The following is a 13,380-nucleotide window of genomic DNA, read 5'->3' as shown; positions in this document are numbered from 1 at the left end:
CTCTATCATTTCTCAAACTTTTATGCCTAAAGCTGACTCTTTAAAACTTTTAGAATTCATAGTTGGAATGATGTAAGCCATATTCAAATGTTAGGTAGATTTATAATGATTTAAAATTCATGCGGGAAACTGCATTCATGCACCTGGCATAGGAAAATTTCTCATGTGTACATGGATTATAACAAGAGAGTGATACTTATTAATTGTTATATAAGTCACAGCCTCATTTTTTAATGTAACTAAAACGTTATCAAGATCATAGCAAGAAAATTATTTAATTAAGCTTCTGTATCGTACACACATCTAATATCAGTATCATGTTTCAACAAGCATAACATTTTACACATAATAATACACATGGTTTCTCAATTATATTGATTCATATTTAGTATAATTTAGCAGGATGTACCATTGAGTTCATACCATTTAGGTATATATGGTTAGTGGTAAATTGGAGATTAGTTAGTGGGTATTACAGAACTAATAGCAAACTCAATGATTTGGGGGATTATGTTTAAACTACTAAAGATTTGATGAGGCTGATGTAAAGATTTGATAAGAACAATACAAAAAAAAAGAAAGAAAAAAAGAATAGAATTTGCTCTCATTCGACCATCAATCGAATCGACCACCCTCATTCGCTCGGCTGTTCTGACAACTTGTGAAGCTGACTAGAGAGGCAGTATTTATCGTCCATCTCACAAGCCAAATCAAGAGGTGATTTGACCTCGAAAGCGAAGCTAATAGCTATCCTTTATTTTCATCATGAATGCCACTCAGTCCTTGGTTTTAATAAAAAGAAATGGACAAAGAGAAATGGACCTGGTTGGCTCTAACAAAAAGAAACGGACCTGGCATCACATCCTTGGTTTAACTTTATCATTGGAAGAAAAAGAACGATGCATGGTCTTAATAAAAAAAACAATTGACGCTTGACTTTGATAAAAGAAGTGGATGCTTGGCTGTAACCCTTTATCTTGGTCTCAACAAGTCGATAATCACCATCTCAACAGAACCTGCAAGAAAGAAAAACGAAGAGGGAGTGGAAAAAAAAAATCAAATATGGTGGTTGTCGGAGATGTGATTGCAAGCAAAATCATTGAGAAGCTGGTGGAGGTTGGGTTTGACTACGCAGCAGACCAGTTTTTTGCTCGGCGAAGACGAATGAACGACGAGCTTCAAAGGCTCAAGGATGCTCTTCCTCGTATCCGAGCTGTCGTAAACGCAGCGGAGAGCGGGCAAGGAGAAATAACCGGAGATGACCTCGACGAATGGCTATGGCAACTTAAGGGTGCTGTCTACATGGCCAGTGACGTCCTCGACGATCTCGATTATACTGACATACAGAAGCGAGCGGAGGCGGATGCTGCAGGAAGCGGACCTCGTGGCAGCAAGGTGAGCGGTTTTATTTCCGATTCTAAACGAAGAGTTTCCAAGTTTAGTAAAAGAGCCTTTAAATCCGACCCCACCCTCGAGAAGCTAAGGGGGGCTGTCAAGAGGCTAAGTGAAGTGGCGGCAGGCGTTGAAGTTTTTAACCGTTTAGTAACAGAGCGTAACCAACAACAGCAGCAGCAACAACAGCAGCAAGAACAACTTCGTGAAACTGGACCTATTGTAAGGGAGAGAGATGTGCTGGGAAGGGATGGGGATAGGAAGGAAGTGTTACAGTGGTTGACGAGGGCGCCCATCGCTAATGAGGATCACGAGGGCATCTCTCTTTTCTCCATTGTGGGCCTCGGAGGAGTTGGAAAGACAACCCTTGCACAAGTCGTCTACAGGGATGACACCGTACAGAGTTCCTTTGGCATCAAAATCTGGGTGTGTGTCTCCACCGGCTTTGATGTTAAAAAGATTACGGGAGACATCCTAGAATACGCTGCACAAAGGAGACCGGACGTCGGAGGACTTGGCCCACTACAGGAAGCTCTCGAGGCCTTGGTGTCATCTAAGAAATTTCTCCTCGTCTTGGATGACGTTTGGAACGACGACGATCTCTCTAGTTGGCAGACGTTGTTTGCTCCGATGAGGTGTGGACTTGAAGGAAGTAAAATCATTTTAACTACCAGATCGAAGAAGGTCGCCGAAATGGCTACACTAGCTTTGGGAGGGATGGCAAATGAGCCAATGAAATTAAATCCCTTGGATAAAAGTGACTTCTTATCACTTTTCAACCGATACGCATTTGCTGGAACAAATCCCCATAATCATGGGAAGCTGCAATCAATTGGCGAGCAAATAGCTGGAAGGCTTGGAGGCTTGCCGCTGGCTGCCAAGACGATTGGAGCGTTATTGCGTTCTAACTTGGATGACAGTCATTGGATGGATATTCTGCAATCTCGTCATATATCAGATCACGGACCACAGAGAGATGGTGTGATGCCGGCTCTGATGTTGAGCTACTATTATTTACCGAACCACCTAAGACCTTGTTTTGCATTTCTCAGCACCTTTCCTCAAGATCACCGGTTTTTCAAAGATGATCTAGTTTTAATGTGGATGGCGCTCGGCTTCATCCAACAATCTCCTCAGAATCCAGCACAGACACCAGAGGATATTGGAAGCCGCTACGTTGATGAGTTAGCCAAACTGTCATTCCTTGAACAATATGGTATGCTTGACGTAAATCCCTCAACTCTAAGATATGAAGAAGTGTACATCATGCATGATCTTTTGCATGATCTGTCAAGCAAAGTATCTCATGGTGAATGCTTTACGTTTGTTGGAGATACATCAATCAACCAGATCCCAAACACGGTACGTCATTTGTACTTTGAAACCGGTGATCTTGATCTTCTCAAAGATATGGACAAATGGAAGAACTTGCACACCCTGATTCTAAAATTCAATGGATACAATAATGAGCATGCCGCGGCTTTCCGACAAATGTTTGAATCACTAGAAAGCATTCGAGTGTTGCGCATCACTATTAAAGAAATGGAAGTGTTGCCGTGTGAAATAGGTAACTTGAGGCATCTCAGATATTTGTCAGTTCGTCATCGTTCTACTCGGTTGCCTAGTTCAATCTGCAAGCTTTACCACCTGCGGGTACTTGATTGTGGCAATATTGAAACTTCTCCAGTTTTGGTCTTGAATAACCTTATTAACTTGAGACACCTGCTGCCATGTTATCTTCCCTATGAAAACGTCGATGGGATTGGGACTCTTACTTCGCTTCAAAGGTTATATTTCAGTGCCGGTGCTTATAAACTTAGCGAACTAAAGGACCTGAGAGAGCTTCAGGAACTTCAGATTAGTGGCCTTCAGAACCAACGAGATGGCGAGGAGGTTAGTCTGGTTCAGTTACGTGATAAAAAGAGACTCCAAGTGTTACGTTTGGAATGGGATGATGATAGTGATGCAGCAGAGGAGTATGAAAAGGTGCTCGATTGCCTCCATCCGCCTGATAGCCTCAAGGAACTCCGAATTACACGGTACCGAGGTGCAAGGTCTCCATATTGGATGGAAAAAGGTTTGTTAAAAAATCTAGAGCGCGTTGTTCTTTACCAGAACACGGCATGGAAGCACCTTCCTTCTCTCGGGAAGCTTCCCTATCTCAATGAATTGAGATTGGATTCACTAACAGGACTCGTGCAAATTGGCTTTGAAGGTGGGTTTCAGCAACTGAAGATTTTACAAATCTGGGGTTGTCAACAATTGGAAGAGTGGTCCGGATTTGGAGCGGAGACGGCACCTTGCTGGCCTCTCCTCGAACATCTCGAAATCCGGGGGTGTCCCAAACTGAAGGCACTGCCTCCTCTGCCCCTAAGTCTACAGTACTTGGTGTTACGGGAAGTGGGATCGTCTGATTCTCCAACACTCTGCCCGGCTACCCCATCCTCGTCCTCATCCTCCTCTCCTTCCCTCGCTCACATGGAGATTGAAGAATGTAAAAATTTAACATCAGTGGCTGGCTTGTTGCGGTATCGCCTCACCAGCCTCAACACGTTGGAGATTAGCCGTTGCGAAGCTCTTGCGGATCTGCACGCAGGGGAAGGCTTTCAGCATCTGCACTCCATCGAAAGCCTAACGATTGAATATTGCCCAAAGCTGAAGATGGCTACCGACGCGGTCGCCCTTACTTCTCTTTCTCGACTTAGACTGTCAGGTCTGAACCACATAACATCCTTTCCCTCTGAAGAGGCGTGCAGAAGATTAACGTCACTACAAGTGCTGCGATTGGAAGACTTGGGAGGGCTGATGTCAGTTGAGGGTCTAAAGGCTCTTTCCCACCTTGAAGGGCTACGGATTGAGAAGTGTCCCAAGCTCATGCAAGCAGCAGCAGCAGCAGCGTCAATTAAGGGGAAGGAGGAGGAGGAGGAGGAGTTCACATTAAGCGTCGGCGATCTATGGATTGATGACCCCTTGCTGCTCCACGTTGAACCATTGAGAAAACTCACGTCTGTCAAAAATCTATATATATGGGACTGTGGGAATCTGGAGAGCGAGGGGGACATCGACCCGTGGTTGTGGCGCAACAGAACTTCGCTCCGATCCATCCACCTGGAAAAGTACAGTACTGCAAAGTCGCTGCCTCGTAGGGCGCAACAGAACTTCGCTCCGATCCATCCACCTGGAAAAGTACAGTACTGCAAAGTCGCTGCCTCGTAGCCTCCAAGCCCTCTCTTCCCTGGAGCATCCACCTGGAAAAGTACAGTACTGCAAAGTCGCTGCCTCGTAGCCTCCAAGCCCTCTCTTCCCTGGAGGGTTTAAAAATCCATGGAGCTTATCAGCTCCAATCGCTGCCGCGGATGCCTTCGTCTCTGGAATGGCTTAGGATCGATGGCTGCAACGAGACGCTGGTGGAGCGGTGCGCGGAGGACGAAGGTGCCGATTGGCCCAACATTAAACACATCCCTGAGATTGTTGTCTCAGAGTCAAATCAGTAGTAATTGCATTTGAGCCTGATAGTGACTGTTTTGTCCTATTTTGGGAGGTGTGTATACTTTTTTGACTTTTTCTTTTGTTTGTTTGCTTTTGTGCTCCTAGCAAAGCATCTGCCGCTACGCTTGAAATAGGGGACAAGACTTGATGTTGAGCCTCCTGGGTAAAATTTATCCTTTTAGTTTTTTTTTTTTTAAATGTTCCTCATGTTATCAATACTTGCTAGTGTTTTATGTTATTTTTGTAGCTATTGTCGCTCAATAATATGTCTAGCTCTAATCTTATGTATGTCTGGCTCTTAATTCATGAGTTCTTTATTTATCAAACTTCAGTTTTGTACGTGTTGAGCCACAAGTATTCAATTCGGGCTATAACCCTGCAACTCACAGCTAACATAACGTAGAAGCCGCTCGACGAGCCTGTTTACAAGATTTTCATGCTGCTCTTCATTTCTTACATAGACTTCTCAGAAGAAGGTAATTTGATTTTGCGTCTGTTTTCTGCGAGCTTCTTTAGCCGGTGCAGCTATTTCCTTTTCCTTTACCATGCATGAAGTTTGGCTTCTCATATCACAAACAAAAGGTGAAATTTATGATAAATCTACTCCTTATTTTGCATAATAGAGTTCCTAAGATGAAGGGCGAATTTCTTCGGTTAATTGCCTTTTTGTTTTGGTGATATGCAGTTCTACCTTCAAACTTCTTCATATGCCAATTCAGAGAGAAGATATGAGAGTAGAAGTTTGAATCTTTATGTGCAAACTTCTTTATTTGCCTCCCCGTTTAAGAAGCTAAATGAATATTGAGGTATTTATATATTTATTCATCTAAAATTTCAAGTCTGAATCTTTTAATTTCTTCTTTGTGTCAGAATTTGAATGTAAAGGTTCGCTTCCTGAGTCTACTACATATATAGGTTGAATTTCCCCTTTAGGTCACTACTTGATTGCCTCTTCGTTTGATGCTTTTTGCGTTAATGCAAGGCTATTAATGGCGTTATACGACCCAAGAATGCATTGATTTTCAATTCGTCGTCTACTCATCTTGACTGTAAATCACAATAAAGTCCTTTACGTTTGATGCTTGTTGCGTTAATGCAAGGTTCTTACTGGATTTTTTTTTTCTGTTTCATATTATAACTGAAGGGTAGAGGGAATTTTTCCTAGTTTCATATTGACGCTGTTCTTTAAGGGCCGGTTTTCTTTGAGTCAGGCTGTAATTTGATTTTGCGTCTGTTTTCTGCGAGCTTCTTAGCCGGTGCAGCTATTTCTTTTCCTTTACCATGCATGAAGTTTGGCTTCTCATATCACAAACAAAAGGTGAAATTTATGATAAATCTACTCCTTATTTTGCATAATAGAGTTCCTAAGATGAAGGGCGAATTTTTCGGTTAATTGCCTTTTTGTTTTGGTGATATGCAGTTCTACCTTCAAACTTCTTCATATGCCAATCAGAGAGAAGATATGAGAGTAGAAGTTTGAATCTTTATGTGCAAACTTCTTTATTTGCCTCCCCGTTTAAGAAGCTAAATGAATTATTGAGGTATTTATATATTTATTCATCTAAAATTTCAAGTCTGAATCTTTTAATTTCTTCTTTGTGTCAGAATTTGAATGTAAAGGTTCGCTTCCTGAGTCTACTACATATATAGGTTGAATTTCCCCTTTAGGTCACTACTTGATTGCCTCTTCGTTTGATGCTTTTTGCGTTAATGCAAGGCTATTAATGGCGTTATACGACCCAAGAATGATTGATTTTCAATTCGTCGTCTACTCATCTTGACTGTAAATCACAATAAAGTCCTTTACGTTTGATGCTTGTTGCGTTAATGCAAGTTCTTACTGGATTTTTTTTTTCTAGTTTCATATTAATTATAACTGAAGGGTAGAGGGGAGGATTGTGATTCAGGGTATAAATATTGACACTGGTTCTTTAAGGTTTTGAAGGTTACATATGCAAGTAACATATTTATTAAAGTGGTTGATATAGGTTAATTCCTATTTGGAAGATTACAATCTTTAACAACCAAGTATAATTGGTTCTTCAGCTCGCACTTTTCTGTTAGTACTTTGAACAAAGTAATTTATGCACTGAATAAGTCAAGTTTAGGTGCGGCTCCTATGACCAATTTTTCCTTGGTAATTATGAAAAAAAATGACTTTAAGAATGTCAACTAACAACAATACTTAAGATGAATATTATGACAGATCATTTTATATCTCATATATATAGATACTGCTCCTCACTAAGTGTCTTTCAAATTTTGGCTTTGTCACTAATGGAGCTCATGAAGCTACTGCTCAAAGCAAAGTTCTCAATTACAGGTTGTATTGTTTCATTTAGTAGGAGCCTATGATGCAGAGCTCTTTCCATACTACTACAGTAAACTGTGCCCTCTTGCTGAAGAAATCATCAGGTAAAATGTCAAGGTAGAGCAGTTTATTGTGACCCATTATTTTCAGCCAGCTCTCTTGAGACTCCATTTCCATGATTGTTTTGTTCTGTCTAATTCTTTGGCTAATTAATATTTTTAAATTTGAGTTCTTGTTATTGTTAAGTTTAATACTAATGTTGTGAGAAGTTTGTGTAGGGATGTGATGCATCTTTATGCCTTGATGACACATTTGCAATAGTCAGTGACAAGACAGCAGTTCCAAACTTGAATTCTATTCGTGGTTTTGAGGGGGATTGATAGAATCAAGTATTTGTTGGAGGAAGCTTGCCATTTGACTGTATCTTGTGTGATATTTTGGCAATTATTGCTAGAGATGCAGCTGTTTTGGTAAGTTTTGAGCACCAAGTTACATATTCTCCTATATAGAGATACATAAAAAACAGCAAATAATTCGAGATGGGTATCTTGTATTAATATTTGTAAATTCCTATTCTACAGTAATGACTGGGTTCATATAAATCATAAACTGTCAGTATGCTGCATGCCAATGGTTTTCCTTTTTTTTTTCTTTGCAGGTTGATATGGTAAAAAGGAGTCAGTATACATCTTTAGGAGTGTTAAAACTTTCAGCCTATGTAGCCATGTAAAATAACAAACGAACTTTCATATTTAGTTCCTGTGGATACTGCTTATGCTATGACTGAATGGAAAAAAAAACTTGGTCCACAATTTAGAAGTTGATAGTTTTTGACTTGTAGAAGAAGTTTAGTTTTAGTTTGAACATATAGAGATGGTTTTTTGCTTATGTTCTGTATGAGCCTACCTATGATTCATTGAGTAGGCAGGCCAGGTCCTATGTAGCATGGACACGGATCCGACACGGCCATCCGCACCGGCCATCCGACACGCCGACACAAGGCAAATCCTAAAAAATACATAGGATACGTGTGTTTCGACACGTGTGTCCGACACGGACACGACACGACACGGCTTCATGTTATGCGTGTCCGTGCTTCATAGGGCAGGTCCTTTATTTAGAAGGACATTTAGGTCTGTATCAGAATGTTTACATTCATCAGTACTGAGCTATATCAAACTAGATATTAACTGCTACAAGAGAACATGAATCGTTGTTATAATGTTTGGATATTGACTTCAAACTTTCTATTTAATCTTTCTATTTGTAGGATTATATTCACACGTGAATACCAATGGTAATTAACTGCAGGGAGTAATACCATTGGAAGACCAAGATGTTTTTTAGCCAGCATACGAAGGACCTCAATTGTCCCTTGAATACAGATGTTATACATTATGAAGATCTTTGCAGTCAATATGCCCCACAAATGGGAGATACAATGCCTCGGTCCCTCTAGACCTCAAGACTTTCAAGGTGGCTCGATAACCAATACTATCTCAACTTGCTTAGCAGCCTCGCGTGTGACGCCCGCCCCGGAATCCCGGAGTCGGTACGCTATTAATCTGATGGACTGGCCTCACAAACCACCACATGTCTTTTCAGCACGTTTTGTCCTCACTCACGCACTCCCTAGGAAATTCCCAGGGGGTCACCCATCCTAGAATTTCTCCAGGCAAGCACGCCGCTTAACTTTGGAGTTTCTAAGAGTTGGGTTCCCGAAAAGAAGATGCATCTTGGTGATATGAGTATTCCAATCAAATCTATCAATACTAATCACATCACCCTCTCAAGGGTTGGGGTATTAAAAACTCCCCCACTTAAACTCGCCAACGTCCTCGTTGCGCCAAATCATATCATTCAAGACCGTACCATCCATGTGAGATTCTAGAGGTGGCTCCTACGCCTCAAGAGGTGGCTCCCGCCTCTCGACGTAGCACTTTGCGCCGCATAGCACTTAGCTCTCACAATTCCGATTGGCTTTGCCTCTGATACCATTTGTAACGCCCCGCCCCGGAATCCCGGAGTCGGTACGCTATTAGATCTGATGGACTGGCCTCACAAACCACCACATGTCTTTTCAGCACGTTTTGTCCTCACTCACAGCACTCCCTAGGAAACTTCCCAGGGGTCACCCATCTAGAATTTCTCCAGGGCCAAGCACGCTTAACTTTGGAGTTTCTAAGAGTTGGGTTCCCGAAAAGAAGATGCATCTTGGTGATATGAGTATTCCAATCAAATCTATCAATACTAATCACATCACCCTCTCAAGGGTTGGGGTATTACACTCGGCTTGCTTCAGACTGATGCACCACTTGTTTCCGAGAGTGTAGAAGAGAGTGTCGTAATTATTCCACGAGTAATCATCATTAACACTTCGATTTGGCGGGATTTTCAGAGGGAGGATGATCCTAGCCGTCCATCTATCCCTCGCATTCTATAAATCAAGGTCTGAACTGGTAATTCTGATCTTTTACTTTCTTTTAATTTAGCTGTCACATTTAAGCAATCCGCCCGCTAATATGTTGTTGGTTTTGATTTCTAACATGTTTGATGAATGGTTTCCAGGTGGTCTGTTTCAGTCCGAAAGTGAGGAGAAGTACATGCTTTTCTTCACTCGCAGACACCCAATCAGTGCGCGCTCTCGGAAGTTTAACCGCAATGCTGGCTGTGGTTTATGGCACTGCGGTAGCAAAGACAAAGATGTCAAGCATGGATCTCAAGTTATTGGGTACAGACTGCAATTCACTTTTAAGAAGATCGGCGTCGGGAACCAGAAGATCCATACCAACTGGATTATGCATGAATTCCGCCTCAACAAAACGACAAACATTGATAGCTTGGTGCTTTGTAAAATATTTAAGAGGAAGCATGGTGAAGATCGGGAGATACAGATGGCCTCGGCGCTGTCATTGCTCTCTCTGATGTTTCTGATGGTGAAGAAGAAAAAGAGGGAAGATTGGCAAAGAGGAGGAGGATTGTGGAATCAGGTGGACAAAAGGGCTTGATGGCTGGTTATGCTGAGACATCCCCCAAGAATGCATCATCATCATCATCATTATCCTCATCATCATTGCATCATGAAGCACCTAGTGTTGCTGTTGAGAAACCAATTCAACGCCAAGAAGAAACAACAACATATGAGAGGCTCGAGAAGAGGAGGCAAGTTGAGAAACAAACACAACAACAAGCCAACATGGCCAATTACAGTGTGAAGAGATATTGTCGAGCAGACAATACTAAGGCAGCCGACCAACCTTCAGTATTCAAGGATGAATTTGCTTCACTGGAGGACCTTATCTGCCTTGATGACTTTCCACAATGGACTACGGAGTTTAATGCATCGCCTTGGGTGGGTGATCGTGATGAGACATCATTCTCGCCTTATGAAGAACAAACAGAAACAGAGGAAAGGCTCGAGATGAGGAAGCAAGTTGAGGAACCAGATCAACAGCAAGGCATCTTGGCTCATTACAATGAGGGCGCTACTGAAGCAAACAGCCAGTCTTCGCTGTTCAGTGCTGTATATGAGTCTCTTTTCCTTGATGATTCTTCACCACAGGATGCCGAAATTGATGCATCATCATCTTTTTTTCCCTTGGTCTGATGACGTTCAAAATCTGGGGCGGGCTGATCTTTACCATACGCTGATGGATTAAGGCTGCCCTCAGCTACATGACTGCTTGCTTACTGGTGGTGAGACATCCGACTTTTGTCAGAGGATTTTCAAAACTGATAGTGGTAAGATATCCAAATTTTTTAGCGGATTTTCATGAATTGCTTGTGTACAAAGAAGACCTCACCCCAATTAACTTCAAGTGACCTTTGTAGACCTCATCGATAACTAGTATAATCTTATAATGTAAGCTCTCTACAAAGGATGCATCTTGTGTTATTTCATTTCTTTGTTAAAAGAATTATTCATTCTTATTTGAATGGGATGTAGTCCAGTATCTTTTACTTTTACTTTATGCATGTTCTGCTTCTTAGTCCTTGTATGCATGTTTTTTTAGGTGCTCATTTGTATGTTTAATTTGCAAGATAATTTATCGTTTAATCATTATTCATGTTTGATTTTTTTTTTTTTGTCATTCTCATAATAACAGTTATTTTGATGCTGAATCTATTTGAAGTATCACGTAAGACTAAGATTTGGGTTTAGAAACTATGCTTGTGCTGGGAGAGATAATCAACAAACATATATCTAAAAGAACAAAATGATTACTGTCAGGTTGAGTAACTGAATATCCATAGTTTAACCTTCTTGAGTAACTGAATATCCATAGTTTACCCTTCTTAGCACTTGGAAGAATGTCAATTTTGCAGACTTTAATCGCTTCATACTCATCAGTCATTTTACACGATGATATGGCAATAGTTCTATACTGAGCAAGCCGGCTGAACTATTCACGATGTCACTTGTCACAATAATTTGAAATGCTAATAATGATAAACGTTTCATTTTGAACTTCTCCTTAATTAGAACCACAATCTTAATCTTATCTCCGTAATTAGAACCACAATCTTAATCTTAAATTAAAACATTTTATACCTCATGGTGTGCATTACGAAGTTATTTTTTAAGATAGAAAAAAAAATTCTGCTTTATTATATAAATGAACGTCCTATGCTATTATGTTAAAGAAGGACTTCAATTCTTTTTAAGAACATCTAGGATTCTGTCTCGTATCCTTATGTACGTATTCATTCTTTATTATATAAATGAACAGGGATCTGATCCCTTGTTTTTGTTTCCATAAAAGAAAGTGAGCTTTGCCAGAAGTTTTTATTTATTTATTTATTACTTAATAGCATTTTTTTTCCCAGAAGTTTTAAATGCTACTTCTTAAGAAATGCATTACTTTCATCATTTGAGCACCAAAATTTATTGCAGAAAGATGCAAGGTAGGCTTTTGTGTCCTTTGGGTCAATTATTATTTATGTCCGTCTCCTTGAAAATAGGCAAACTAGTAAATGAAAATATTTCTGCATCTAAGTGTAAATAGCTTTGTTGATCATACTGGAGGTGGATAATAGTGGTGAGCCATCACCTCCTCACTCCATGACATAGAAAGTATCATTTTTATTGTACTTAAGAACAATATGTTTACCTGGAATATGAGCAATAGTTATTTTAATGGAAACCTGGGCAACACTTTGCAGAATTTTTTTTTGGGAATCAATTCACCACTATAGGATTTTGTAAATAGAGATTTTACTTTTTTTGCGGATGATGAATGATCAGATCCCCCAATTGCAAGATAGGCGTATGAAACATCTATCAAGTGGGACTAAATGCATCCGAACCAACCATCTCAGAATTGGTATAACATTTCTTAAATATGTTGCACGAGGTTTTTCTGTGAATCTAAGCATGGAGAATCAATTTTCATTAAACATTCGTAGTGCCCTGATTGATATTATTGGGTGCTTGAAAGTTTAGACCAAGAACAGTGGACGTACACAGTCATTAACTCACGCAGATACAACACAAAGTCGACATTCTAGTCCTAAAACTCAATCAAATGTAGGATACAAGAGCATAGCCACATGAAATATATTCATATGTATAGATAATACACATCAAAGCCCATAGTGATAAGACATTCTGTAGAAATATAACGAAAAATAAGATGACATTCTAGTGAACCATATATGTGGTTTTATTTTAATGGTTAAATAATAATCTCAAAGAAAAACCTTGAACTTTGGGGTTTTTACATGTAAGGTGTCTCACAAAAGCCTTACCTGTAAACTTTCTCATTGGAGCCCCTATGTACAATTTGCAAATGCCAAAAATTTCCAAGAGAGAAGAAAAACCTCAATTGGCAGGTGCCGGGTACATTGCTTGTAAATACAAATGACTAAATTTGGGATTCTTCTCTCTCAAGAACATTTTACTTATTAGCTCGATATATTTGGGTTTTGTGAGAAAAGCTTAAAGATATGGGGTTTTGTGGAACACCCCAAATTTCATTGTGCTAGGGTGGTGTTTTTCTTTTTTTTTTTTTTTTTTTTTTTTGAGACAAAAAATTCAGAGGATTATGTGCAATACCCCTAATTTCAGCTGGATTTTCTAAAATTAACCGTTAAATATATAAATAAATCTGAAAACCAATCCAATATTGTACTACATCGCCCCTCACATGTTTGTGACATGCGTAGTTTTTGTGATAGTCTTGTTGGGG

At 40.1% G+C, this 13,380-nt stretch overlaps 2 protein-coding genes across 6 annotated transcripts; both read left to right on the top strand.

Moving 5' to 3' along the window:
* On the top strand, nucleotides 1,019-5,352 carry LOC109831678 (putative disease resistance protein RGA3). 3 transcript variants are annotated; one of them, XM_020399059.1, is made up of 5 exons: nucleotides 1,019-4,480; nucleotides 4,551-4,627; nucleotides 4,698-4,885; nucleotides 4,987-5,044; nucleotides 5,214-5,352. In XM_020399059.1, exons 1-4 carry the CDS (start codon nucleotides 1,063-1,065, stop codon nucleotides 5,027-5,029), a joined length of 3,726 nt encoding a protein of 1,241 aa, XP_020254648.1. In that variant the 5' UTR covers nucleotides 1,019-1,062; the 3' UTR covers nucleotides 5,030-5,044; nucleotides 5,214-5,352. The 3 variants fall into 3 exon arrangements, with proteins under 3 accessions (XP_020254648.1, XP_020254647.1, XP_020254649.1); XM_020399058.1 differs by lacking the exon at nucleotides 4,551-4,627 and having other exon boundaries at nucleotides 1,019-4,538; nucleotides 4,679-4,885; XM_020399060.1 differs by lacking the exons at nucleotides 4,551-4,627; nucleotides 4,987-5,044 and having other exon boundaries at nucleotides 1,019-4,538; nucleotides 4,679-4,933.
* Nucleotides 5,364-11,163, top strand: LOC109831680. Of its 3 annotated transcripts, none has more exons than XR_002244525.1 (5): nucleotides 5,364-5,463; nucleotides 5,567-5,687; nucleotides 7,227-7,296; nucleotides 7,471-7,662; nucleotides 9,761-11,163. XR_002244525.1 is itself a non-coding variant. In XM_020399061.1 (2 exons), the coding sequence occupies exon 2, from the start codon at nucleotides 10,200-10,202 to the stop codon at nucleotides 10,797-10,799; it is 600 nt and encodes a 199-aa protein (XP_020254650.1). In that variant the 5' UTR covers nucleotides 9,201-9,641; nucleotides 9,761-10,199; the 3' UTR covers nucleotides 10,800-11,163. The 3 variants fall into 3 exon arrangements, 1 of the variants encoding a protein (XP_020254650.1); XR_002244524.1 differs by having other exon boundaries at nucleotides 7,224-7,296; XM_020399061.1 differs by lacking the exons at nucleotides 5,364-5,463; nucleotides 5,567-5,687; nucleotides 7,227-7,296; nucleotides 7,471-7,662 and adding an exon at nucleotides 9,201-9,641.

This window comes from Asparagus officinalis, chromosome 2 (assembly GCF_001876935.1).
Source record: "Asparagus officinalis chromosome 2, Aspof.V1, whole genome shotgun sequence".
Taxonomy (NCBI): domain Eukaryota; kingdom Viridiplantae; phylum Streptophyta; class Magnoliopsida; order Asparagales; family Asparagaceae; genus Asparagus; species Asparagus officinalis.
Note: the sequence above shows the minus strand (reverse complement) of the source record. Positions and strands in the feature narration are given on the sequence as shown.